Source organism: Lepidochelys kempii, chromosome 17, assembly GCF_965140285.1.
Source record: "Lepidochelys kempii isolate rLepKem1 chromosome 17, rLepKem1.hap1, whole genome shotgun sequence".
Taxonomy (NCBI): domain Eukaryota; kingdom Metazoa; phylum Chordata; order Testudines; family Cheloniidae; genus Lepidochelys; species Lepidochelys kempii.
The window spans coordinates 24,990,681-25,018,115 of NC_136396.1; the positions used below are offsets into that span (position 1 = coordinate 24,990,681).

Below are 27,435 nucleotides of genomic sequence, written 5' to 3' on the forward strand. Positions count from 1 at the left end.
GGGGGGACTGCGTGGTCACCTGTGTTGCTGAGTTCACCACGCTGAACAAACAGGAAACGAAATTCAAAAGTTCCCAGGGCTTTTCCTGTGTACCTGCCTAGTGCATCGGAGTTCAAAGTGCTGTCCAGAACGGTCACAATGGAGCACTCTGGGATAGCTCCCAGAGGCCAGTACCGTCAATTTGCATCTGCACTACCCCAAATTCGACCCAGCAAGGTCGATTTTAGCGCTACTCCCCTCGTCGGGGACGAGTACAGAAGTCGATTTTAAGAGCCTTTTAGGTTGATGGAATGGGGTTGGTTGTGTGGAAGCAGTCATTTCTAAATCGACCTAACACAGCTAAATTCAACCTAACCCCGTAGTGTAGACCAGGGCTGAGACACAATTGGGCCAGGAGAGTCTAAGGGGCCACAGGGGAAGAGCTACTAAAAGAGCACTGGCTGTGTCAGGTACAGGCTTTGCCTCTATCGGAGATCCTCAGCCTCTAGTTACTGGAGCTGGGGACCCGAAGGAATCCTTTTGGACGCAATATTAATTTTGCACAAGCTCTTGACAACTACAAGCAATTTTTTAAAAACAAATGTATTGGTAAATTGATAGCACAACTTCAGACGCTGTGCTTGGAGTCTTAAATATTACAGACCCTATGTATGGGAGTCTGCACAATGAGTTTATACTTCACTGCAGATCTCCCAACTGTAATGGCTACAGAAAACATGACTGGCCCATGGCACAGAGCAAACCTCGCCCTGCCGAAGGAGACACATCCCTAGAATTCCACAACCAACTGCATCAGATCTAGGCCGTTTTTGTTTTACTTCAGTGTCTCATCATTTTACTGATTCTAGACGTACAGAATGTTAGTATCAATATTCCCTAGGAGTGTACACAGATTCCAGCAGTATTATCTGGGTTTATTGGCATTTGTGTTGATATTTTTCCATGGCTTTATTTAGTTATTTATTTTTATTTGAAGGCTGGAAGCCTCAGTTTTCCCGCAGAAATACCATGAAGAGATGGATCTGATGTTATTCTGGACCCACAAAGGGCTCCCCTAAGGCAAGAAAAGCCAGTAATAAATAAACCATGAGAGAGACGAGGCAGGTGAGGTAAGACCTCTTATTGGACCAACTTTTGTTGGTGAAAGAGAGAAGCTTTTGAGCTACAGAGGTCTTCTTCGGGATACAGACAGCCCCAGGATACTCCAGTCCATTCACATAGCCCTACTGGTAATACAAGTTAGACAATGCTCCCATTTAGTTTTACAATCAGCTGGACTCGCTTAACGTGCAGGTATGGTCAGACCTATGCAACTTTTTCCTGTGCATATTTTTTTCTCCACGTCAGTTAGTTCTGGTCACTACTGACTAAATAAAATGCTTAGACGGCTTTTCGGAGACCATGGGCCCCGCAGAGCCCCCTGTAAGTCCACTCCCTGAGGCCCTCAACTCTTAGCACTGCTGAGCCCAACTGGCTGCAGGAAGTGAGCTGAGCCAGGATTCTGCCATATGCACCAACAGCACTACCAGCGTTTCAGATTCCAGCACATTGATTACGGATGGGGCACCTGAAACAGAAAGAACACAGACAGACTGATCACATACCAGGCTGAGCCTACAGAGCTGGTGATGAGAAAAATCAATGGGTGAACCAAGCAAACCTCTTAAGGACATCTCTGAAGGAGAACAAACATGGGACAGGAAGCATTAGTTTCTGACTGTGACCACTCTTAGGGAAGATGGAGGTTTGCTAAAATGGCAATAACCCCTGAGTTACTGCTGTAATAGTGTGACATTCTATATCTTGGGGGAGCGTGCTGTAACCCCCATATTCCTCATTTTCATATAATCGTGACCTTACGTATAAAGCATCCCTTGTAAGGTATCAGGGGAAAAGTTATGATCTGCTGAAAGTCATTTCTCTATCCATAGATGTGTATCATTAACGCATATGAAGTTGAGAATTGTGTAGTATGGTTGTCACTAAAACATGCTGTAAGTTGGGAAATCAGCCAGATATTAGCTCCCCAGAGGCAACAGCAAGGACAGTGACCATCTCCCAGGTGGGGTGTGAAACAACCATCCACAGCCATTGTCCAGCAAGGGAGCTACAATGCAATGACTCACCTGCATGAGGTAACGCCGGGGGAATTGCTCAACCTTGCTTGGAGAGACTCAGTAATGCTCACCTGACTCTGAAGGGAGGTGGGGAGCAAAGCCAAGAGGGAAGAAAGGACATGATAAAAGGGAGAGACTTTTGCCATGCCCTTCTTCTCTCTTCTACCTATACCTACAGACACCACCACCAAGCGACTGAAGCGCTGATCAAAGGGGAGAGCCTGGCTGAAGGGCAATCAGCCTGTGGTGAGAAACATCTAAGTTCATAAGGGCATTGAAAGTGTTAAGATCAGCTTAGAATGCATTTTGCTTTTATTTCATTTGACCAAACCTGACTTGTTATGCTTTGAGTTATAATCACTTAAAATCTGTCTTCATAGAATCATAGAATACTAGGGTTGGAAGAGACCTCAGGAGGTCACCTAGTCCAATCCCCTGCTCAGAGCAGGACCAATCCCCAACTAAATCATCCCAGCCAGGGCTTTGTCAAGCCTGACCTTAAAAACGTCAAAGGAAGGAGATTCCACCACCTCCCTAGGTAACCCATTCCAGTGCTTCACCACCCTCCTAGTGAAATAGTGTTTCCTAATATCCAACCTAAACCTCCCCCACTGCAACTTGAGACCATTGCTTCTTATTCTGTCGTCTGCCACCACTGAGAGCAGCTGAGCTCCATCCTCTTTGGAACCTCCCTTCAGGCAGTTAAAGGCTGCTATCAAATCCCCCCTCACTCTTCTTTTCTGCAGACTAAATAACTCCAATTCCCTCAGCCTCTCCTCATAAGTCATGTGCCCCAGTCTCCTAATCATTTTCGTTGCCCTCTGCTGGACTCTCTCCAATTTGTCGACATCCCTTCTGTAGCGGGGGGGCCAAAACTGGATGCAATACTCCAGGTGTGGCCTGACCAGTGCCGAATAGAGTGGAATAATCACTTCCCTCGATCTGCTGGCAATGCACCTTGGCCTTCTTGGCAACAAGGGCACACTGCTGACTCATATCCAGCTTCTCGTCCACTGTCACCCCTAGGTCCTTTTCTGCAGAACTGCTGCTTTGCCAGTCAGTCCCCAGCCTGTAGCAATGCATGGGATTCTTTCTTCCTAAGTGCAGGACTCTGCACTTGTCCTTTTTGAACCTCATCAGATTTTTTTTGGCCCAATCCTCCAATTTGTCTAGGTCACTCTGGACCCTATCCCTACCCTAGTTAATAAATCTGTTTGTTTATTCTATCTGAAGCAGTGTGTTTGGTTTGAAGCGTGTCAGAGACTCCCCTGGGGAGAAAAAGCCTGGTACATATCAATTTCTTTGTTAAGTTGATGAACTCATATTAGCTTGCAGCGTCCGGGGACATAACTGGACACTGCAAAGACAGAGGTTCCTAGGGTTGTGCCTGGGACCAGAGATATTGGCTAGTGTCATTCGCTTTCAAGTAGCTGGGAGCAGCTGACACGCCAGAGGCTGTGCGTGAACAGCCCAGGAGGGGGGGTTCTAAAGCAGAGCAGGGTCAGGCTGGCTCCAGAGTCAAGGATTGGAGTGACCTAGCAGATCGCTGGTCTAGATAACACCAGAGGGGAGCGTCACAAATAGTGTTTAGACTTTTAGGTGAGCTGTCCCTCATTCCCTGGGAGCTTTGCTGAAGCTCAGGACCTTCAGGAGCAGGCAGTTCTCAAATGCGGAAGCTCAAGCACACAGCCCTGAACTAACACTGGCATGTCTATGGCACGATGCAAGAACGGAATCTAATCCCAAAGGGCTCCTCTCTCACTGAGAGCAGGGAATGCTTGTGGAGCACATTTTTCTCCAGATCAGGCAGAAAGAATGCTGCACAAACAAACCCTATTTTGCATTTACATTCTATGTCCGGAGCCCCATACAGCCTCCTGATGCCATGCACACTAGCAAGCCGAGCAGAGAGGCTGGGCAGGAGGTAAATGCCAACCTACCTCCTCAGCTCTGCCATGGTGTGCCCACTCCTCCATGGCCAGAGCCACCATCAAGTCTACAGCGTACAAGATCAGTGGGTCCTCATGGATAAGGACATAACTGCTGCACGTAGAGTTTCACTTGCCTTTTCCTCTTTTCTCTTACACATTTTAGAAACAAGAGCCAGAGTTTAGGCTATTTACTGGTTGGGTTTTTACATGGATCTCTCATGTTTGCTCCATTCCTGCTTCGCGGCCACACACTGTAATGTTAATACTAGATGCCTTCCACTCCCAGCTTCCCTCTATAGGAAAGGAGGTAGAAAGGGCTAACAGCCTCACAAAGATATTACAAACCTGAACTACATGGACTTATATGCAATTCCCATGGAGCGGGAAAAATCAGTCAATGCTACAGATGCCAAGGAGTTGCTTTGTCACTCGCTCCTCGAGACAGCCTAGGAAGACCTGCAGTAACGCCTGATGCCGTTAGATGCTGAGAAAACATGCATCACTGGGATGAACTAGTTAAATTGCTAAAAGCAAAATTATATTCAGGGTAGCTCCCTGGCTCTCTGTGGATGGCCCCCCTATTAATTCAATAGAAGCATTTGAACTACAATAACACACTCGATCTTACTCAATATGAATGCAAATTACTAAAGAGAAACTGGCTTCACACCATGTGACTGTGGCCAACAATTTTATGTTTACAAATATCAGTGGTCTCTGCAGCATTTACAAGGGGATGAGCCGAGGGGAGGGGAAGGGGTCACATTTCTTATTGCATTAGGATGCTACCAGGCTGCAGCAGAATCACAGAGAATTGTCGAGGGGAGAACAGTGACCTCTAAGTACCATGCCCCACCCAGCACACAGGCAAGCAGATTTTAGATGCAAAGCCTCCAGTAAACTCAGCTTCTTCCCTTGATGTCTCTGTTTCTCCTCCCTTCTTGTCATTTCATTTTGAATCACCCACAGTGCCAAAACTCCTGCCAGGGATCTGCCCCTTCGCACTGTAAGGGGCCCAGGCAGCCCCCAGCCCTCTTGCTCCCTCTGGGCTCTTGTTTGAAGCGTTTGCACCAGATGACAGCGTCTGTGTTCCCAGCTGTACCCTCACCCGCTGCTGCCAGGCCACCATTTGCTGCTGAAATCGTGATTCTGAATGAGTCTAACAAACAAAGTTAAACTCTCCCCACTTCCCCCGATAACAGTGAGTCCTTCGTCCTAGCTGGCCACATGTTGCTCTCACCATATGAAGAATGCCAGCAGCACAGCAGTCACAGCACTGCACCACAACAGGGAAGATGGAGCTTCCATTCTGAATCGGGGCTTTCACTCGCTTAGAATCGGCCCACTGATTTACCTTTCACTACAATCACATGACACTGGGCAACAGGACACACTGCACCACCCCGGGATAAGAGGAAACATTCAAAGAGAGCCAAGAGGGGCCCCGCGACAGCGAGAGAACTGATGGAAGGAGCACAGGGCACTTTGGACTGCAGGCAAGTAGGCTGCTAGCTCAGTTGGTTAGTGATCATTCCTCATGCACCAACGCAGACCCTCTGGGAGGTGGGGATCCAGTGATAAGGTGCAGACAGGCTCTGGTGAAAGGGGATTCAATCATTGGAAATATCAACTGCTGAGCAACTGGCAACTCGTACAGTGACTTGCCTAGCAGAGGAGCCTGTGGTCATGGCACATTCTGGTACCGATGATTTAGGAAGCTGTAAGAGTGAGGTCCTGGAAGCTCAGGTTAGATCGCTAGCAGAGGGCCTAGGTCCAGGGCTTCTTCAGTAGCTTACTCTGAAATGCTGCTTGCACCCCATGCAATACCAGCTAGGCAGGGGAACGTCAGAGTCTGAGTACAGAAAGTAGAAGGTGACATAAAGGGAAAGGATTTAAGTTTCGTAGACACTGGGGAACTTTGGGGAGAGGTTGCGGCTGTTCAGGAATGGGCACAGAGAACTGACTGGGTTTATTTGAACTAAGAACAGGAGGAAAAGCTGCCAGGTGCTGCAAGGCACTCAGGTGACACAAGGCACTCAGGTGACATCTCCGTCCCTGTTAGGGGGGTCAGTCACACATGAGTCTCTTGGCATCCAGTGAAGGACAAGAGAGAAGTGCCGGACGAGTGGAGAAACAGGAAGAGCTCATGGAGCAACAAGCCAGAAAAGTAACAGGATAGCTGAATAAGGACAGGCCCATAACCAAGAGTAAACTTGTGACTAGACACCAGTGTGAGAAGCTTGAAAGCCAAACCAGGTGCAGGAGACCACCTGGCAACAGAAGAGGAGCGTGCCAGAAACCTCACTACTGAAATAGAGTGAAATGACAACAAGAACAAAAATCGATAAGGTCCTGAAATCCCTGGCTACAAATGATGCATGAAGGACAGATTAGGTCAGAACAATGGGGGAGTAGTAACATACCTAAAAGACTCCACAACGCCCAGTGAAACAACTTGAAAGTCTTAGAGCTGATCCCAGGGTCACCTGCGCTGTGTTACCAGAGTTATCTGTCCCTATGCTGCATAGAGAGTATAAGGTGTTTGAGCTTATTTACCGGGTTTGGTGCTTTATTACCTTTTATTTCAGCTCTGTCAGATCCTGTCATCCCTGTTATTTCCTTTCCTTTTTACTACAGAGAATGGGCTTTGGATTAGCTTCCCCTCACAGGAGTCCTGGGGTGGCGGTAATGGGACATTACTAGAGGGCACCACAGGGGCTCCACAGGCCTGATTCAAAGCTCACTACATTTAGTGAAAAGACTCCCATTGACATCAGTGGGTTTTGGCTCAGACCCCACGATCAGAGGCACTGGGGAAGGACACCAAACCTTTGTGCTAGCAGTAGGAGCCAAGCGTTCCTGCTCTGACCATCCTCCCTGACACTCAGGCCTTTCCTTTTCATTGACTTTGGATTTTCAGAAACGGTACTGTCTAGAAAATGAGTCCATGTTTCATGAGTTAACAAGGATAGAGAAAGGGCAGAGACTCCACGCCGCCCCACCCCATTTAGTCAACGTCAGAGCAGTCCAATCAGTAGAAGAGAGTGTACAATTCACAGCTCCCAGGTCTGGGGTAAAAATAAGAAGGAAAGAAAGTGTTCCAATACCAGACACAAACAAACAATGTATGGTCCAGACAAAGCGACTATCAAACCAAGTCACTCTGGAGAAGCAACAAAAGCTTCTTAAAATGACCATGCCAGCAAAGAATGTGACATTCCCCTGCCCTGACTAATGCGGCACCCTTATCATCATCACAGCAAATCCTAAAGGGATGTGCTCTCCTTGCAAATCAAGCACCATCCACCTCAATCTCTGGCAAGGTGCTTATGGTGCAATAGTGATTGTACACTTTATGTCCATCATTGGGAAGCTCGTCATACCACCAAAACGTTTTAGCACCCATGTGATCGCTGGCCATGTAGCAGCATTCCTTGGTACACACACTTCGGAATTTGTTGGTCTTCTGGTCTTATAATATATCCACACCAAAAAAGCCATTGAAATCAAACTGGTGCTGACTGAGGCAGTTGCTGGGTTTGGCTTTAAATATTCTCATTTCTCATCTTGTCCTGCCACTTGATATGGAGGAGCTGACAGAGACTATGAAAACTGAAAATGTCAGTCCAGTGTTCTTCAGCCTCTCTTGCCACCAACGGTTCACTTCCATACAGCACAGCGGGTATAACTGTGGGCCTATAGCGCCACAACTTGGGCTCAAGCTTGATGTCACAATGTCCCCACAGACTCTGAAGGGCCCAAAACGTGGCAGCTGCTGCTGCTATAGAGCATCCACATCTTTCGAGCATCCTCCAGGAATGTTTTTCCTGCTGGCAGTTTAATACTTGTCAGGTAATGACATGTTTCTACACACGCACCCAAGAATGATCCAGTTCAGCTGTTTGGCTCTATAGCCAAAGTATTGCTAACTTCTGTCACCAGTGCTTTGATAATGATCCATTAGATGCATCACATCAAAGCTCCCTCTGTGGGCAGAAGTAACATGGGGAGGAGTGGAAGAATGCCTAGCTTTTAAGAAACCAGTGAAGACTCAACTCAGTGTGGAAACAATCAGATCTAATGGCACAAGATGAAGCTACTTCGGAATATTCATTCCTGCAGTCATCTGAACATCCCAGTAACATGAACAAACAGATTGAGTGCTCTGATCTTCATACTGAGAGGAAAGATGAGACGAGACAGCATACAAAATCTCCCATCCAAGGCCTGGACTATATCATCAAGGCAAATACAGACCAAAATGTGAACCATTAATAAGGTAGGATGGAAGAACCCTGAAAAAGGAATTATTGCTATAGGGCAGCAGGAGACAACCTGGAAAATGTGAACATAAACAAACCAACCAGTCCTCATGTATCAAGGAAATTAGCTATGGAATGTAACTCACCATCTCTGTGACATCACAGATAACTTGGGAGATACCAGATGACTAGATGGAGACAAATCATTTGCCAAGAAGGAGAAAAGAGTGATCTGGGCTGAGCCCACCGTGCAAACCTAACTTCATCTGTAGATCAGCACTGTAATATTCAGTGAGACACCTGTTCACTGACACCTAGAGGGGAATGGAACCACAAGCAACGGGCAGCACAGGAAGTCTATAAGGAATAAATCTTGCCAGACAGCCCTGACAGCTTCGTTTGACAAAATCACAAAATCACTAGATGAAAAGAAGACAGAGCAGAGACTATATTTTGATTTCTGTTAAGCATTTGATCTTTCTTAGAGAATCTTAATTGACACTAATTCAAACTGGCTTGGAGAGGAATCCACGTGTGCACTGCAACTGACTACAAGATTGTAAGAGATAAAGGATAAAAAATTGCAGTGCTGGGAGAAAGAGCAGTTTAGTGGGGCACTGCAAGAGTTCAGCATCCAGACAGGCCTCATCTAACAACTTCATTTGGGATCTGCAAGAGACAGTAAACAACACATTCATGAAACTGGCAGGTAACGCCAGCCTGGGAGCCATTGCAAACACTAATCAGGACAGAGAGAGGCCAAGAGAGGTTAGAAACATGGGCAAGAAAAAATAAAGTGAGATTTCACTTAATAAAACTGGAGAATAACAATAGGGAATATAGCTGGTCTGTTGGCCCAGGGAGGCTTCTCGCTTAGTGCCGGAGGCCTTGGGTTCAAATCCTAGTGAAGCCCTGGATATGGAAATAAAATAATAGAAAGGATATTGAACCTCATGCTTCCACATTTAAAACACTCTCTATTAGAAAGGTAGATGGTCCCACATCTACTACTGTGTGGTTCTTACTCCTTGCTCTGAAACACCTGGGGCTGGCCACTACCTAAGGCATGCTTCAGGTCCAGATGAACCTCGGATCTGATCCAGTCTGGCCATTCCTATATTCCTAAAATGATCGAGAGCACCCGTTGGAGAGAAGTCTGGAGAGTAATGTCGACAGAGCCCTAGAGGTGACAGTGGAGAGCAAATTAGACTGGGGTTTGCAATGGAATATGGAGACAAAGCAGGCCAGTGGAGATTTGGAACAGATGCGCCATGTAATCAAGCAAGAGAGAGTCACTCTATAGCTGTGGTCCAGCCACATCTGAAGTAATGAGTCCTGGTCACCACATGGACAAATCAGAAGGCATCCAGAAAAGGTGTGAGGGTCTTGATTTGTGAGGAGAGATTAAAACAGCTAAACATGCACATCCTCAGGGCGAAGGGAACTTGAGACACACAACACTCTCGAGATAAATGACAGAGAACACCAAGGAGGGAAAGGAGCAATTCCCTTTGGCACACAAGGGACTAACTCAGAGCAATGGGATGGAAAGAGAAAAGGGAAAATATGGGCTGAGTATCCAGAGAAGGGTCTGGAGGCTGAGCTGGATCTGGCTGTAGGATTGGCTCCCCAGGGAAGAGACTGGAGTCTTTCAATGCACTAGTAAATATGCTGGAAGGAGCACTGCTGCCTTGGCCTAGTGTGATATACTGGATGGGGGAACAGGGGGGAGTTAATAGGAAGTTTCCATCTTTAGCTTCTATTTATGATGATTCAAGGAAGACCAGGCAACAATTGATATCCCTGTCAAATACACTGCAGATGCAGACTGTGACAGACTGAGGACTGACAATTGATTTCCATTTTCCCATTTAGCCAGAATCTTGAAATGTCCTGTACATTCCCGTATGATGGTCTGCTAAGTCACAGAGGAAAATCATCCTAACCTGACCTGTGATCTATCCACCAAAGGTCAGACTTTATGATGAGATTTCAATGGCTCAAGTGTCCTTTTGAGTTACAGTCTTGAAATCTGATTGGTTGATTCATTGTGAGCCACTGATCATAGAACAGAAATTGAAATCAACGACATCTATCCCAGGTCACTGAAAGATCAGTCCAACAAGTTACAAAGATTGTATGAATTTTTCCGGCGAGATGGCCGTGTCAGGTAGAATTAAAGACAGCTGCTCCATTACTGGATTTTAGCCTACTAAATTGTGAGATACATTGCAGGAGCCAGCATCAACAGCCAGACCCACCCCGAGTGGAGCAGCTCTCAGCTGGCGGTATAATAATTCTAGTGGGCTGGATTGGTCACTGAGCCAGTGAAGGGGCCTCCAGGAGCCTTCTAAAAACAGCTGTCAATCACACTGAAAATGAAGCTTTAAGGACTTGTTCCTGCTCTCAGACGCATGCAAAGTAGCTGATTATGTATGGCACAGAGCAACAAATTCTCACTTATTGAAAGGCAGGATCAAGCCTTTACAATTAAACAGCAAATTATATGGGAATATGCTAATTGGAAGGTCATTTCTTTCTGAATAATCTCTAGCTCACAGCCACCCGCTATACAGGATCATTGCAGTGTTTTCCCTTAATTTCTCATTAATCCCCATTGCCTGTAATTCAGTGGTTTCAAGATCACACACACAGAATCACAAAGAATATCAGAGTTGGAAGGGACCTCAGGAGGTCATCTAGTCCAACCCCCTGCTCAAAGCAGGACCAACCCTCAATTTTTTCCCCAGATCCCTAAATGGTCCCCTCAAGGATTGAACTCACAACCTTGGGTTTAGCAAGCCAGTGTTCAAACCACTGAGCTATCCGTCCCCGAACTTTGTTAAGGCCATTTTGTTTGTTTGCCTGATGAATGAACATAGAAACGCCTCTGAGCTGTCTCCCTCCAGTGCTGCTTTAGCCAAAAGAACATGGCCATGTGCAGAAACATCCTGCCTCAGAAATGAGGGCTGCAGGAGTCTGGAAATCACAGCAAGAAGCATGTCCCGCTGCTAGTGCATGTGTGCACACCACATTGCTCCTCCACTCTCCAGGCAGGGCTCAAACAAAGGCAGCCAGCAGCAGGAGCAGAAACACACCATCTGCTGGTCAATTTTTTTCTTATCTGTCTATCTTAGGTACTTCTATGGTCCCATCACCATAGCATCTGAGTACCTCACTCTTTCACGTATTTACCTGAACAACTCCCCTGGGAGGTAGAGAGGTGCTATTACCCCATTGTACAGATGGGAAACGGAGGCATAGAAAGGCTAGGTGACTTGCCCAAAGACACACAGGAAGTCTGTGGCACATCAGGGAATTGAACCGAGGTGTCTCAAGTCCTAGGCTAGTACCCTAACCGGCGGACGAACATTCCTCCTATCCCACACACATCCACAGCCCTAACAAACCATCTCCCCTCCTGGATTTGCCCTATGCTTAGCTCATTAGCTGGGATTCTTCAGACTATTTAAGCCTGCTAGTTTTTTTTATTTTGCACGCCCCGTATAAGAAAATCCCAGTGTGACTATGGAGTGACAGGTATCCGGTTTCACAGTGTCTTGAATGTTCTCTCAACACTGGTATGCAGAAGGTCAGATTATGATCACAGGGGTCCCTCCGGGCCTGCAGATCCATCGAGCCCCATTTCAGCAGTTCTGGAGTAACCACCCATCTGCAGCAGCCTAACCAAAAAAAGATTAGTTGGTGATGAAATTCCTCATGCTTAGTCTCCATGCAGGAAGTTATATCCAAACTGCTGTTTGGTTTTTTTCTCTCCAAGAATGAGACTAATTGAGTTACCAGGCACAGCATGTTGTGGGGAGGAGAAGAAAGGAGACAGAGATAATTACGTTCCCACTATGCTTGTTTCCAGCAAGAATGCAGCACTCTTGGGATGAGTCTGGGTTATGCGGGAGGTCAGACTAGAGGATGTGAATGGGCCCTTCTGACCATAGCACTTCTGAAAAGGTAGAATATGTAATAAACCAGAATTCATGGGCACCATATGGTCAGAATGTCTCCAGGTCAAAATGCAGAGACATTATGCTGTCTTGGCAGCAGAAAGCACGAGGGACAATAACTGCACTGACTGCTGGTGCTGCTTTGTAGCGATACACAAAATAGAAGTGGGGTCCTCACGCCAGACCTTCAAGGAAGGCTTCAAGCTGCATATCTATTGCAAATGTTGCCTTCATTGAATACGAGTGATAAGTGACTTCCTTCTGTGAAAGCATAAAGGAACGGATCTCTGCTTATGGAGACAATGGCTAGGGTTCTAGTGGAAGACCTCGCTCTTTTATGCCCCTTTGAAAATCCCAGCCTAAAAGCTCAAGGGCACAGGTTCAGCTTAGGAGTGGTGAGCAGGTTTTAGGAGGTTGCAGCCACCCTCCTTCTCTTTACAAGCAGACAAGAACACAGTCGCAGTCCCCAAATTCTCTTCTGTTTTTAACATGGGGTCACAGCATGCAAAAGGTTGAGACCCACAGCTCAGGAGAGGCCTCAGAAAGCGACTGGAAGAAAAACTTCATATAAATATGTAAATAGGAATCAACAGGAAAGAGAAACAATACTTTCTTTCTAGTAAAGGCAAAGATACTATGCCTACAAGCACAAACTAAACCAAAGATCTCATCAAAAAGCAGGGCAAGGCCAGGAGACCTGGCCTAAGCTCAACCCAAAACCATGTTCTGTGATACATCTAAACCAAAACACAAAGACTGAGACTATGGTTACACTAGCACTTTTGTCAGTAAAACTTTGGTCTGTTGGGGTGTGGAAAAAACCACGCCCCCGACTAACGTGTCACCAACAAAAGTGCCGGTGTGGATACCACTATGTTGGCAGGAGACCCTCTCCTGCCGACACAGCTACTGCTGCTCATTGGGGGTGATTTAACAGATGCGCCACTGTAAGGTCTGTAGTGTAGACAGCCTTAATGACAGATGGCGTGGGATGAGCTGCCCATCTTCTCCTCCTGTAATCACAGGAAAAGCAGGTGCAATACACACCCTAATTAGTATTATTTTCTTTTTACTGACGATCCCTGCTTAATGCTTATGAGGAAGGTACAAAATAATGAAACCCAACCACCCAATATAACACTCAATTGAAACTTGTGCCTGGAGATGTGATAACAAAGTTTAAATATATGTTGCAACAATGAATTTAATCAATAGTGTTCTGTAAAAGTGAGAGCTCCATGCCACACATGGACCTGGAGGTCTCTAAGACATTGACTGGCCTCCGGGTGGCTACAGTTGCTGACGTACAAACAACTAAACATACCCTTAAAGGTTCAAACCTGCTATGGAATAGAAATGAGGAACACATTCCAACAGGCATGTAGACACTCTGCCAACACAACTATACTACCATGCTAATTGCAACTGACAGTAAAACTCCGTCCTCCCCAGATGAAAATGGAGGGTCCTTTGCACGTCCAGTGTATGGAGAAGGGCACCAATGGGAAGGATGTATGGATAAATACCCAGAGGATAACCGATGCATTAAGCGGAAGGAAATCAATGGTGAGTCCAAAGCACCAACTAATCCTGATGAAATGTGGCCTGAAGCTGAGCCGTCCAACCAAACACTAGACGGCCATGGATTTATTATTGACTCAAAATATGTTTCACTTTCATGAAGGTCGCCTCTGTCTGAAAATTCACGCCTACTTGAGTGACAAGCAGGTGCCAGGATTATCAGTCAAAGAGAACAGCAGAGAAAACAATTTCTCTCTCATTCCCATTCATTTTAGTTTGTCCATTTCACAACACTTTGCGTCCAATCATTTTCAGTTTCCCCTGCAAAGACAGAGGCTCCCTTGCTGAAAAAACTCTAATGAACATAATCAAGGAGCAAAAACACTTAGGAATATGTTTTGCAAAATGATTTCTTAAAAAAATGTCAGGACATTCTGTAAAGGGGCTCGATCAGAATTAGGCATTTCCAAACAAAATCCCAGCTGACAGTATCCATTTTTAAAATCTAGCCACAGGATCTGACTCAATAACCTCCCAGCAGGGAATTCCAGGGTTCCCAGCTCTCAAGGTGCTTGGGATGGGGGGAAGCATTTGCATGCCCCCTCCCTGCTGAAAGGCTGCAGTAGATACCAGTGTAACTAAGGCTATGTTTTAGTCACGGGCATTTTTAGTAAAAGTCATGGACAGGTCATGGGCAGTAAACAAAAATTCACAGCCCGTGACCTGTCCATGCCTTGTACTATATAGTTCTAACTAAATCTTGGGTGCTCTGGTAGGGGGTGAGGGGGTGGACAGCCCAGGGGGGTGCGGGTGCTTTGGAGGGGTGGCCCAGGACCCCCACTGGTGCTGGGGGGTGGAAGGGCCGGGTGGCAGCGCATGGCCCAGGACCCCCACTGCTGCTGGGGGGAAGGAGTTTGGTGGGGCCGGCAGGCTCCCTACCTGGCTCGGCATGGCTCCCCGGAAGTGGCGACAAGTCCCTCAGCTCCTAGGCGGAGGCGTGGCCAGGAGGCTTCGCACGCTGCCTCCACCCCGAGCGCCAGCTCTGCAGATCCCACTGGCTGGGAACCAGGGCCAATGGGAGCTGTGGGGGCAGCATCTCTGGGCAGAGGAAGCGCGCAGAGCCGCCTGGATGCACCTCCACCTTGGAGCCGAGGGAGGGACATGTCCCCGCTTCCAGGGAGCCCCCGAAGGTAAACACTGTCTGGAGCCCTCACCCCTCCCTGAGCCCCAACCCCTGCCCCAGCCCTGAGTCCCCTCCCACACCCAAACTCCTGCTGCCACTTGGACTCAGTGCCCAAGACTGCCCGAGCTTCTCAGGCGGCCCCCAGGCCAGCCGCACTGGCCGCTGCAGACGTCTTGGAGGTTCCCGAAAGTCACGGAATCCGTGACTTCCATGGCAGACTCACAGCCTTGAGCATAACCCACACCTGCTTGGTGTAGCACTCTGTCCTACTCTAGAACAGCAATTTTCAAAGTTGGTGTCACAAGCCAGTACTGGGTCATGGCATATAAGGCCACTGGGTCGCTCTTGTAGGCACAGCCGACCGGGACATTACAATTCCCGTTGGCAGTGCTGCTCAGCTAAGGCAGGCTTGTGCCTACATGTTCTGACACCGCGCTGCACCCCAGAAGTGGCCAGCAGTGGTCTGGCTTCTAGGCAGTGGGGACACGGGGCTCTGCGCACTGCCCCTGCCCCGAGCATCGGCTCTGCACTCCCATTGGCTGGTTCCCAGCCAATAGGAGTGGGGGGGGCAGTGTCTGCAGGTGAAAGCTGCACGGAGCTGCTTGCGTGCCTCCACCGAGGAGTTGGACCTACTACTGGCTACTTCAGGGAAGCCTGCCTCTGCACCCCAGCTGTGCTGATGACCGGGAGCCACTGGAGGTAAGTCCATGCCCCAACCCCGCATCCCAATCCCCAGCCCTGAGCCCCCACAAACCCGGAACCCCTTCCTGTACCCCAAACTCCTCATCCCTGGCCCCACCCCAAAGCCTGCACCCCCAGCCCAGAGCCCTGACCACCTCCTGCACCCCAATCCCCTGCCCCAGCCCAGACCCCTCCCACACCCTGACCCCTCATTTCCGGCCCCACCCTGCAGCCCTCACCCCCGCACCCCAACCCTCTGCCCCAGACCTGAGTCCCCCCCACACCCCAAAACCCTCATCCCCGGCTCCATTGGGTTGTGGGCATCAACAATTTTCTTCAACTGGGTCCACAGAGAAAAAGTTTGAAAACCACTGACCTAGGGGCACCTAGCCCAGATAAAGATTGATGAGTCAGCTATAGCCTTAGCTAAAACCCATGTGGCTTTTAGCCCATGCAGTAGAGACTCAGATACTAAGTTGCAAAGGTCCCAGGTTTGATCCTACCCAAAGGCGACCAGGGCCTGTTGGCGTTACACCATCATGGCCCTCCAGCTGGCAGAGACTTTCAGGGGCACCTCAGCAGCACATGTCCTCTGAACAGGTGCTTCTGGGCCACTTCCCAACTCATTGACATGAAACCCCCCCACCCCCCAATTTTGCTTCCTTGGCCCCCTACTCTTCAGGGTACTCACGGCTCTTCATGGATTCCAAAACCAGAAGGGACGACTGGGATCATCCAGTCTGATCTCCTGTATCGCACAGGCCAGAGAACTGCCCCCAGTAATTCCTAGAGCAGATCTGTTAAAAAAAACATCCAATCTCCATTTCAGAATGGCCAGTGATAGAGAATCCATCACAACCCTTCGTAAATTGCTCCAGTGGTTAATTACTCTCATTGTTAAACATTTACACCTTATTTCTAACCTGACTTTGTCTAGCTTCAACTAACTTTCTGATTGCTCAGCTCTAGCAAGAAGAATGAAAACCTTTTTCAAGCCCCACAAATCTCGTGAGCCCCAGCAGGGTGCAGGACGCCCTGTGCAAGATGCACGATTAGAGGCTGCTGGTTAAAAACTGTCTCAGAGGCACAGGAAGCATTCAGACTGCTTCAACACATGGGGCCTGTCTGGAGTCATCCATGCAGCTCTCAATTATCTACTTGTGTGTGGAGATGGGCCTCTTGGTCCAGCATTAATCTCAAATGCAACAAATAATCATCTGTTAGCCCTGGTCTACGCTACGGGGTTAGGTTGAATTTAGCCGCGTTAGGTCGATTTAAAAATTACTGCGTCCACACAACCAACCCCGTTCCGTCGATCTAAAGGGCTCTTAAAATCGACTTTTGTATTCCTCCCCGGTGAGGGGAGTAGCACTAAAATTGACCTTCCTGGGTCGAATTTGGGGTAGTGCGGACGCAAATCGACGGTATTGGCCTCTGGGAACTATCCCAGAGTGCTCCATTGTGACCACTCTGGACAGCACTTTGAACTCCGATGCACTAGCCAGGTACACAGGAAAAGCCCCGGGAATTTCTGAATTTCATTTCCTGTTTGGTCAGCATGGGGGACTCAGCAGCACAGGTGACCATGTCGTCCCCCCAGAACTGCAAACGAGCTCCAGTGTGGACCGAAAGGGAGACACTGGATCTGACTGCTGTACGGGGAGATGCATCTGTGCAAGCCGAACTCCAATCAAAAAGAAGAAATGCAAATATATATGCCAAAATCTCACAGTGCATGTTGGAGAGGCTACATCAGGGACACACAGCAGTGCTGCATGAAAGTTAAGGAGCTCAGGCGAGCCTAATAAAAAACAAAGGAGGCAAACAGTCGCTCCGGGTCAGAGCCCCATACATGCCACTTCTATGATCAGCTGCATGGCATTCGGGGGGGGGGAGGGGGACCCTACCACTATCCCACCACTGTCCGCGGACACCTGCAAGGGGGGAGTCTCACACAACAGGGAGGAGGATTTTGTGGATGAGGAAGAGGAGGAGGAGAATGCGCAGCAGGCAAGCAGTGAATCCGTTCTCCCTGGCAGCCAGGACCTTTTCAGCACCTTGGAGCCAATACCCACCCAAGGCAGGATCCCCAACCCTGAAGCCAGAGAAGGCACTTCTGGTGAGTGCACATTTGTAACTACGGTACAGGATTTAAAAGCAATAGTGTTTAATGTTTGATTTGCCCTGAAGAATTGGGATGCATTCGCGGCCAGTTCAGCTACTGGAAAAGTCTGTTCACATGTCTGGGGATGGAGCGGGAATCCTCCAGGGACATCTCCATGAAGTTCTCCTAGAGGTACTCTGAAAGCCTTTGCAGAGGGCTTCTGTGGTGGGCCGCCTTATTTCATCCTCCAAGGTAGGACACTTTACCACGCCAAGCCAGTAGCAAGTATTCTGGAATCACTGCAGCACAAAGCATGGCAGTGAATGGTCCTGGGTTTTGGTCGCATTCAAGTAACATTCGGTCTATATCTTTCTGTGTCAGCCTCAGGAAAGTGATATTATTCATGGTCATCTGGTTGAAATAGGGGAATTTTTGTAAAGGACAGTAAAAGGACCCCGTTCATGCTGGGCTGTTTGTGCTTGGCTAAAAGGGACCATCCTGGAGAATAGCTGCACGGTGGGGGGAGGGGAGAAGGGATCATCCCAGAGAACAGCCACACAGAGGGGTGGGGGAAGGTGTGTGCTGCACATCCACCCGAAAATCGCAGCCCCTCCTTTTAAACATGAAACCCAACCCATTGCTTGCTCTGGGAAAGGAGGGTGCTGCAATTTGAAACCATTCCCACATGTTATGAAGGCAGAAGAAGCCAACCCCGCTTACCAAAATGCTTACCATGGCTGCCTGGAAACCAAATTCTGTTGCCCAGCCGTGTGTGTGTGATGTGTCATCATACTGGCAGGCGCGCAATATAAAAGGCAAAATGTTCCAACGATCGTCAGGAGCAGTAAGAAGGAACTGAGCAGGCGGCAGGTCAGCAAGGACATATATAGGGGTCTCCGCAGCCGACCCGACGGGTACCACTAGGGAAAAGCTTCCGGCGGTGGTGCATGCAGCCTTTTGGAATGCACATGAGCAGAAACAATATTCCCCACCACTCAATGCTGCTTTCCTGGGCAAACAGCACCATTGTCACCAGCAATTTGTGTAGCTCCAGATAAGACGAGAGTCTGTTCTAATAGTAGAAAATCTCACCAGTGCTGATGTGGAGGCCGGGCAAAGGTAGACGTGAGGAGATGTCAGATCCACAGCCTTTGTTATCAGAATAAAGCAGTGCACACAAAATGTATCACATCCACTGGGGAGGCCTCTTCCTGTTCAGCTCTCCTCTCTGCTAAACAGCCACAATTATTCCATGGTAATCAGATATGGGCCAGGCACCAGCTGAATGGACGGGGAGGCGCATGTAACAACCTTACATCAGGACTGAATCTCCTCTCTCACTGATACCCAGAGATTCCTGCTCCCCAAAGAGCCCAGGTGCTGACTCCTGCAGCCAAAGCACTAGTAAACCTGCTTTCTTTAGGGGAGATCAGAGGGAGCTGGGCAGCCACCCCACAATAGCACAAAGGCAGGTTTATTTATGGGAGAGGAGCCCCCAACCACCAATTTCACCAGCTTTGGGAAATTTAGGGCTGCAGTTAAACGCCTGGCTTTCTCACTGAAATTCCTGCCAGCTTGTCGAAGATGCATGTGCATGTGTTTGCTGAGTAAGTATCCGAGTGTGTGTTTGCTGGGAGAGCAGTGTGAGAGCCTGAGCGAGTGCCTGATTGGCTGGTAGCCTGCAGGGGGCGGGCATTGGAGCTGTCTGTTTGTTGGTTTCAGGGAAGGCTGGCTGTTTAAAAATAGCCAGAGCTTCGCGAACCAGCTGAGCAGCGGGGAACAGCAGAGCAGCACACAGCAGGAGTTTGCCTGGGAGTTCGCCTGGAGTGAGCCCAGTGAGGCTTACATCTTGCCAACTTCTCTGAGGAAGCTCATAGTAGGAAGGTGATATGGAAAGGGGGGGTTCAGCTGTTGTGACCTGCGCTGGATGTGCCATGTTTGTCTTTCTTCCACAGGACAGAAGCGACTTTGTCTGTACAAAGTGCAAGCTGGTCTCCATATTGGAAGAGAAGATTGAAGGTCTGGAGCAACAGATAACGACCCTGCATTGCATACGAGAAACGGAGGATTTTCTGGACAAAAGTCAGGATATGCTTCTACGGGCACAAAGCTCTAAAGATTTAGAGCAGGTTGCACAGCGGAGCCAAGAGGCCAGTAAAGAAGCTTGGCAACATGTGACCGCCAGAAGAAGAAGGGGGAATGTCCGGGTTCCAGCAACGCGGACACAGGTAACTAACCGCTTTCATGTTCTCTCCACAGGTACCTTTGCGGAGAGTGGACCAGATGATATGTTTGGGGGGAGAAAGCAGAAGGCGACTCCGCTGGTTGGAAGACATGACATGCACTGTCCTGAGATGGGGGGTTCCACGACCACCACTCCCAAGAGGAGAAGGCGGCTGGTGGTGGTCGGGAACTCTCTCCTCCGGGGGACTGAGTCATCTATCTGCCACCCTGACCGGGAAAACCGAGAAATCTGCTGCTTGCCAGGGGCTAAGATTCGCGATGTGACGGAGAGACTGCCGAGACTCATCAAGCCCTCGGATCGCTACCCCTTCTTGCTTCTCCACGTGGGCACCAATGATACTGCCAAGAATGACCTTGAACGGATCACTGCGGACTACGTGGCTCTGGGAAGAAGGATAAAGGAGTTTGAGGCGCAAGTGGTCTTTTCGTCCATCCTCCCCGTGGAAGGAAAAGGCCGGGGCAGGGACCGTCGAATCGTGGCAGTCAACGAATGGCTATGCAGGTGGTGTTGGAGACAAGGCTTTGGATTCTTTGACCATGGGATGGTGTTCCATGAAGGAGGAGTGCTGGGCAGAGACGGGCTCCAACTTACGAAGAGAGGGAAGAGCATCTTTGCGAGCAGGCTGGCTAACCTAGTAAGGAGGGCTTTAAACTAGGTTCACCGGGGGAAGGAGACCAAAGCCCTGAGGTAAGTGGGAAAGCGGGATACCGGGAGGAAGCACAGGCAGGAACGTCTGAGGGGAGAGCTCCTGCCTCATACTGAGAATGAGGGGTGATCAACAGGTTATCTCAAATGCTTATATACGAATGCACAAAGCCTTGGAAACAGGCAGGGAGAACTGGAGGTCCTGGTGATGTCAAGGAATTATGACATGACTGGAATAACAGAGACTTGGTGGGATAACTCACATGACTGGAGTACTGTCACGGATGGTTATAAACTGTTCAGGAAGGACAGGCAGGGCAGAAAAGGTGGGGGAGTAGCACTGTATGTAAGGGAGCAGTATGACTGCTCAGAGCTCCGGTACGAAACTGCAGAAAACCCTGAGTGTCTCTGGATTAAGTTTAGAAGTGTGAGCAACAAGAGTGATTTAGTGGTGGGAGTCTGCTATAGACCACCGGACCAGGGGGATGAGGTGGATGAGGCTTTCTTTCGGCAACTCGCAGAAGCTACTAGATCGCACGCCCTGGTTCTCATAGGTGACTTTAATTTTCCTGATATCTGCTGGGAGAGCAATACAGCAGTGCATAGACAATCCAGGAAGTTTTTGGAAAGCGTAAGGGACAATTTCCTGGGGAAAGTGCTAGACGAGCCAACTAGGGGGGGAGCTTTTCTTGACCTGCTGCTCACAAACCGGGAAGAATTAATGGGGGAAGCAAAAGTGGACGGGAATCTGGGAGGCAGTGACCATGAGTTGGTTGAGTTCAGGATCCTGACACAGGGAAGAAAGGTAAGCAGCAGGATACGGACCCTGGACTTCAGAAAAGCAGACTTCGACTCCCTCAGGGAACGGATGGCCAGGATCCCCTGGGGGACTAACATGAAGGGGAAAGGAGTCCAGGAGAGCTGGCTGTATTTCAAGGAATCCCTGTTGAGGTTACAGGGACAAACCATCCCGATGAGTCGAAAGAATAGTAAATATGGCAGGCGACCAACTTGGCTTAACGGTGAAATCCTAGCGGATCTTAAACATAAAAAAGAAGCTTACAAGAAGTGGAAGGTTGGACATATGACCAGCGAAGAGTATAAAAATATTGCTCGGGCATGTAGGAATGAAATCAGAAGGGCCAAATCGCACCTGGAGCTGCAGCTAGCAAGAGATGTCAAGAGTAACAAGAAGAGTTTCCTCAGGTATGTTGGCAACAAGAAGAAAGCCAAGGAAAGTGTGGGCCCCTTAATGAATGAGGGAGGCAACCTAGTGACAGAGGATGTGGAAAAAGCTAATGTGCTCAATGCTTTTTTTGCCTCTATCTTCACTAACAAGGACAGCTCCCAGACTGCTGCGCAGGGCATCACAACATGGGGAGTAGATGGCCAGCCCTCTGTGGAGAAAGAGGTGGTTAGGGACTATTTAGAAAAGCTGGACGTGCACAAGTACATGGGGCTGGACGAGTTGCATCCGAGAGTGCTAAAGGAACTGGCAGCTGTGATTGCAGAGCCATTGGCCGTTATCTTTGAAAACACGTAGCGAATGGGGGAAGTCCCAGATGACTGGAAAAAGGGTAATGTAGTGCCCATCTTTTAAAAAGGGAAGAAGGAGGATCCTGGGAACTACAGGCCAGTCAGCCTCACTTCAGTCCCTGGAAAAATCATGGAGCAGGTCCTCAAGGAATCAATCCTGAAGCACTTACATGAGAGGAAAGTGATCAGGAACAGTCAGCATGGATTCACCAAGGGAAGGTCATGCCTGACTAATCTAATCGCCTTCTATGATGAGATTACTGGTTCTGTGGATGAAGGGAAAGCAGTGGACGTGGTGTTCCTTGACTTTAGCAAAGCTTTTGACGCTGTCTCCCACAGTATTTTTGTCAGCAAGCTAAAGAAGTATGGGCTGGATGAATGCACTATAAGGTGGGTAGAAAGTTGGCTGGATTGTCGGGCTCAACGGGTAGTGATCAATGGCTCCATGTCTAGTTGGCAGCTGGTGTCAAGTGGAGTGCCCCAGGGGTCGGTCCTGGGGCCGGTTTTGTTCAATATCTTCATAAATGATCTGGAGGATGGTGTGGATTGCACTCTCAGCAAATTTGCCAATGATACTAAACTGGGAGGAGTGGTAGATACACTGGAGGGCAGAGATAGGATACAGAGGGACCTAGACAAATTGGAGGATTGGGCCAAAAGAAATCGGATGAGGTTCAATAAGGATAAGTGCAGGGTCCTGCACTTAGGACGGAAGAACCCAATGCACAGCTACAGACTAGGGACCGAATGGCTAGGCAGCAGTTCTGCGGAAAAGGACCTAGGGGTGACAGTGGACGAGAAGCTGGATATGAGTCAGCAGTGTGCCCTTGTTGCCAAGAAGGCCAATGGCATTTTGGGATGTATAAGTAGGGGCATAGCGAGCAGATCGAGGGACGTGATCGTTCCCCTCTATTCGACATTGGTGAGGCCTCATCTGGAGTACTGTGTCTAGTTTTGGGCCCCACACTACAAGAAGGATGTGGATAAATTGGAGAGAGTCCAGAGAAGGGCAACAAAAATGATTAGGGGTCTGGAACACATGACTTATGAGGAGAGGCTGAGGGAACTGGGATTGTTTAGTCTGCAGAAGAGAAGAATGAGGGGGGATTTGATAGCTGCTTTCAACTACCTGAAAGGGGGTTCCAAAGAGGATGGCTCTAGACTATTCTCAGTGGTGGAAGAGGACAGGACAAGGAGTAATGGTCTCAAGTTGCAGTGGGGGAGGTTTAGGTTGGATATTAGGAAAAACTTTTTCACTAGGAGGGTGGTGAAACACTGGAATGCCTTACCTAGGGAGGTGGTAGAATCTCCTTCCTTAGAAGTTTTTAAGGTCAGGCTTGACAAAGCCCTGGCTGGGATGATTTAATTGGGGATGGGTCCTGCTTTGAGCAGGGGGTTGGACTAGATGACCTCCTGAGGTCCCTTCCAACCCTGATATTCTATGATTCTATGGACAAGCCAGCCTGACATGTGGCACGTGCACACAAACAGCACTTGTGCACAGGAGCTAGGTGTGCACAGTTGTATGCAGGCAAGCTCCAGCGCCCACACACGAACGTTCTGGCTCTGCCATCAACGAAATTCCTAGGATCTGCCACTGCCCTCAGTAGCCATCCAGCCACCCTTTGCAGGATGTCACAGCAGCTTCTCCTTGGGCAGCCAGGCTCTAGACATGTTTAGCAATAGTCAGCACTGCACTTAGCAATCTCTCCACACTGCACAGGCTGCTGACTCAGTCAGGGAATGTTCTGCACTCACATGGAAGGAGCACTCTGGCCCACACTCTTATGCTTATTGTAGGTTTACCAATTAATAGCATATGGAGAATAATGTCTCAGCCCTGTGCAGCCATCGCCCATCTTTCAGGACTGTTATTTCCAATCAGTATTTGCATCATTACTGAAAAACTAACATTAAAAAGCAGAGAGCAGGCAGGGTGTGCAGGTCAGACGTTAACAGGGGTCTCTGGGCGGGGAAGTTGGCAGGCACCAAAGCAAGGGCAAAGCAACTGACCAGGTAGGCAGTGAGCCTGCAAACATGCTGGGGGTGTAATGGCCGCAACAGAAACTGGGGAGTGGTAGATGTGCTGGTAAGCAGCAAGAGTGAGCAGCAGACAGACACACTGCCAGCAGCTGGTGCCAGGGAGTGTGTCAGAAGACCGCAAGACTGCAGGTGGTGGGTGAGCCAGCAACCATTGAGATGGTGGGCACTAGGAAAGAGTGAACAGGCATGCCTAGGCAGCGAGGCTGTGGGCAGGGGTACCAACTGACGGGCACAGAGACTGTGGGCACTGGGCCAGCACCAAGAACACCTGTGCCCCTGAATGACACATCATTTTAGGTTCTTCCTCTAAATACCGCAGGAGAGGCTGTGAAAGCAGAGGCGCGAAGTGCATGCCTGGACCGCAGTGAGAGTGGAGTGAATGTTTTCCCATTGCTGGTGTCATGCTTTGTAGCTCCACGGCTAGTGAAGACAAGACACTGTCAGGTCAAACCCAGTGCTGGCACCTGCTGGTACAGTGTAAATGTCGGCACAAGGAGGGAGTCGGTGAAAGTTTCCAAGAGCAAACCTGCATGTACTCAACCACAGACAGGTGACAGACTTGTCTTTGCATCAGCTGACTCCTTCCCTTCTTGGGGTTCTGTATTTTTATTACGTGGGTAAACAAGTGAAAAGGTTCTCCAGTTCCTCCCGCTCAGAGCACTGGGTTGATTACAGACAAAGGGGAGCTGCTGTATTCACGGACCAGAAGGCCAGAGGGGACCCTTGTGACCATCGCAGTCCAACTTCCTGTGATACACAGAACATCGCACTTCTCTGAACTAACAGCCACTCCAGCTAGAGCACCCAACCTCCATCTTCAAATGGACAGTGATGAGAATCCACCACCACCAGAGGCACCGACTTTGTGATTTGCCAGGGGGTGCTCGACCCCCACTCTGCCCCAGGTCCCACCCCCATTCCACCCCTTTTCCCAAGCCCCACCCCGCTCCTCCCTCAGCGCCTTCTGCACACCACTGAACAGTTGATCAAAGCGGGCAGGAGGTGCTGGGGAGAGGGGGAGGGGCTGATCCGCAGGGCTGCTGGTGGGTGCTGAGCACCCACTATTCCAGCCCCCGGGCACCCACTGGTAGAGCCCTGCACAAATACAAACATGTGTATCCGCATCCATCCGCAATCTGCAAAAATTGTCTGCAAATATCCGCATCTATGGATGCAGATATCCACAGTTTTCAGGACTCTACTTACCCTGGCTGGGCAGGGAGCCAGGGGCTGCTCTCAGCCCTCCCCCTCTCCCTGCATGGCAGGCAGGTGTACGGTCCGCTGTGGCACCCTACAGCTCCCCAGTTGGACTCCATGCTGGCCTGGCCAGGGTGGACAACGGACAGACCTGTGGAACTGCCCGGGGGCTGCTTGGGCCCCCCGCCGAGGGCAGGTGGAGAGTCCACCAATGCTCCTCACAGCTGCCCACCTGGTTTTGTGGCCAGGCTTCAGCTCCGAGCTGCACCGCCCCACCCCCTCGAGCCGGAACTGGTTCGGGGAGAACCATGTTGGCAGCTGTGGGGAGCCTGGGTCCCTCCACCCGCCCTAGGTGTGGGGTCTGAGGGGCAGGGACACAGCCGGGGGCTGCTTAGGTCCTCCACCCAGAGCAGATGGAGGGACCCAGGCTCCCCTCAGCACTGTTCTCCCCTAACAGGCCTATGGTAAGTTGTTCCAATGGCTAATAACTCTCACTGCTGATAGTTTGTGCCTTATTTCCAACCTGAATTTGTCTAGCTTCAACTTCCAGCCTTTGGATCCTGTTAAACCTTTGTCTACTAGACTGAAGAGCCCTTTGCTACCTAACTTCTGTTCCCCATCTAGGTACTTATAAAGTCACCCCTTACCCTGCTTTTCTGAAGCTAAAGAGACTGAGCTCCGTGACACTTTCATTATATGGCAGGTTTATAATCCTTTAGTCACTCTGGTGGCTGTTCTCTGAACCCTCTCCAGCTTATCCACATCCTTCTTGAATTGTGGGCACCAGAACTGGACACAGTATCCAGTAGCACCTGCACCAGTGCCAAACACTGAGGTAATATAGCTTCCCTTCTCACACTCAAGATTCTCCTGTTTACAGAGCCAAGGACTGCATTAGTCCTTTTGGCCACAGCATCGCACTCGGAGCTCATATTCAGCTGATTATCCACCATGACCCCCAAGTCTTTCATAGTCATTGCTTCTCAGGGTAGAGTCTCTCACCCTGGAAATATGGCTCACAGGAAAATACAGAAGACAATTCTCCATACACAGCTGCTTGGCAGGTCCCATTCGGAGAAGGGCTCTGCAGAGCGAGTGGGATGGACAGTTACCTGACTGGGGTTGATGTCCTGTAGTTTGTGTCAGATTTACTTCTACTGTTCATGTCTGTGACAGCTCCTTCCAAAGCTCCGACAGCCCATCTGGTACAGGGAGGGAGAGCTGCCTGTTAATCACTGGAGCATGTCAATCAATGTGTAATTGGCAGCCTATGCCCCTCCCCCTCACACACCTTTGAGCAAACATCCCCATGAAACATGCTTTCAAACCTCACTCCCTGAATACACATGGGATCCCAGCTCCCAGCCTTCACCTCCTCTGAAAACTAGCCTGCAGGATGAAGCTGTGTTTTCAGGATTTCCTAACAGTAGAGAGCCCACCCTTGGCTTAGCAGCATGCTGCAGCCCCAGAATAACCCCAGTTAAGCACAGTAAAAGGATTTGGGGTTCACTTTCACCTCAGCCTTCCTAAACTAATCTCAGCAGATGGATTAAACCCATCTGTCAATGTCAAGACAGTCAAGAATTACCAGGCTAAAGATGAGATCAAACAGCAAAGCATATGCCATGGGATTTACATCTGATCCAATGAACAACACCCTCCCCCGACCTCAGGGGACTCTGCCCTTTGTTATCTGAAAAGTCAAGCCACAAACGGTAGGAAAACCTTTCTGATGCACCACATCAGCAGTACCAGCCCAGGGATGAAAGAAGGCATTTTAAGCAGTGTTTGGCAGTTGACCCATCTCTGCACTGCATTACAGCGAGTTATGGGGGTTGCTCACTATCACCCTAAAAGGGGCAGTGAGTTTCAGCTGGCCTGAGCAGCCCGGTGACCCCAGCGCTCTGTTGTTCCAAACTGTATCTTAAAGGTGCCATGTGATATGTCACTGGAAAACTAATAACACTGATCACTAGTATTTTTGCATGATGTTTGTAGGGCCAACCCA

At 49.2% G+C, this 27,435-nt stretch overlaps 1 protein-coding gene across 7 annotated transcripts in view; it reads right to left on the minus strand.

The window, feature by feature from the left end:
- STX1A (syntaxin 1A) overlaps window positions 1–27,435 on the minus strand; it is a 338,192-nt gene that overhangs the window by 192,645 nt on the left and 118,112 nt on the right. The window contains exon 2 of one of the 7 annotated variants that reach the window (XM_073315465.2): window positions 16,349–16,454. The exons of the other annotated variants lie outside the window; for them this stretch is intronic. Within the exon in view, the coding sequence (XP_073171566.1) occupies window positions 16,349–16,358 (10 nt within the window). The 5' untranslated portion in view covers window positions 16,359–16,454. The remainder of the gene's footprint in view (window positions 1–16,348; window positions 16,455–27,435) is intronic. 7 annotated transcript variants of the gene reach the window in all.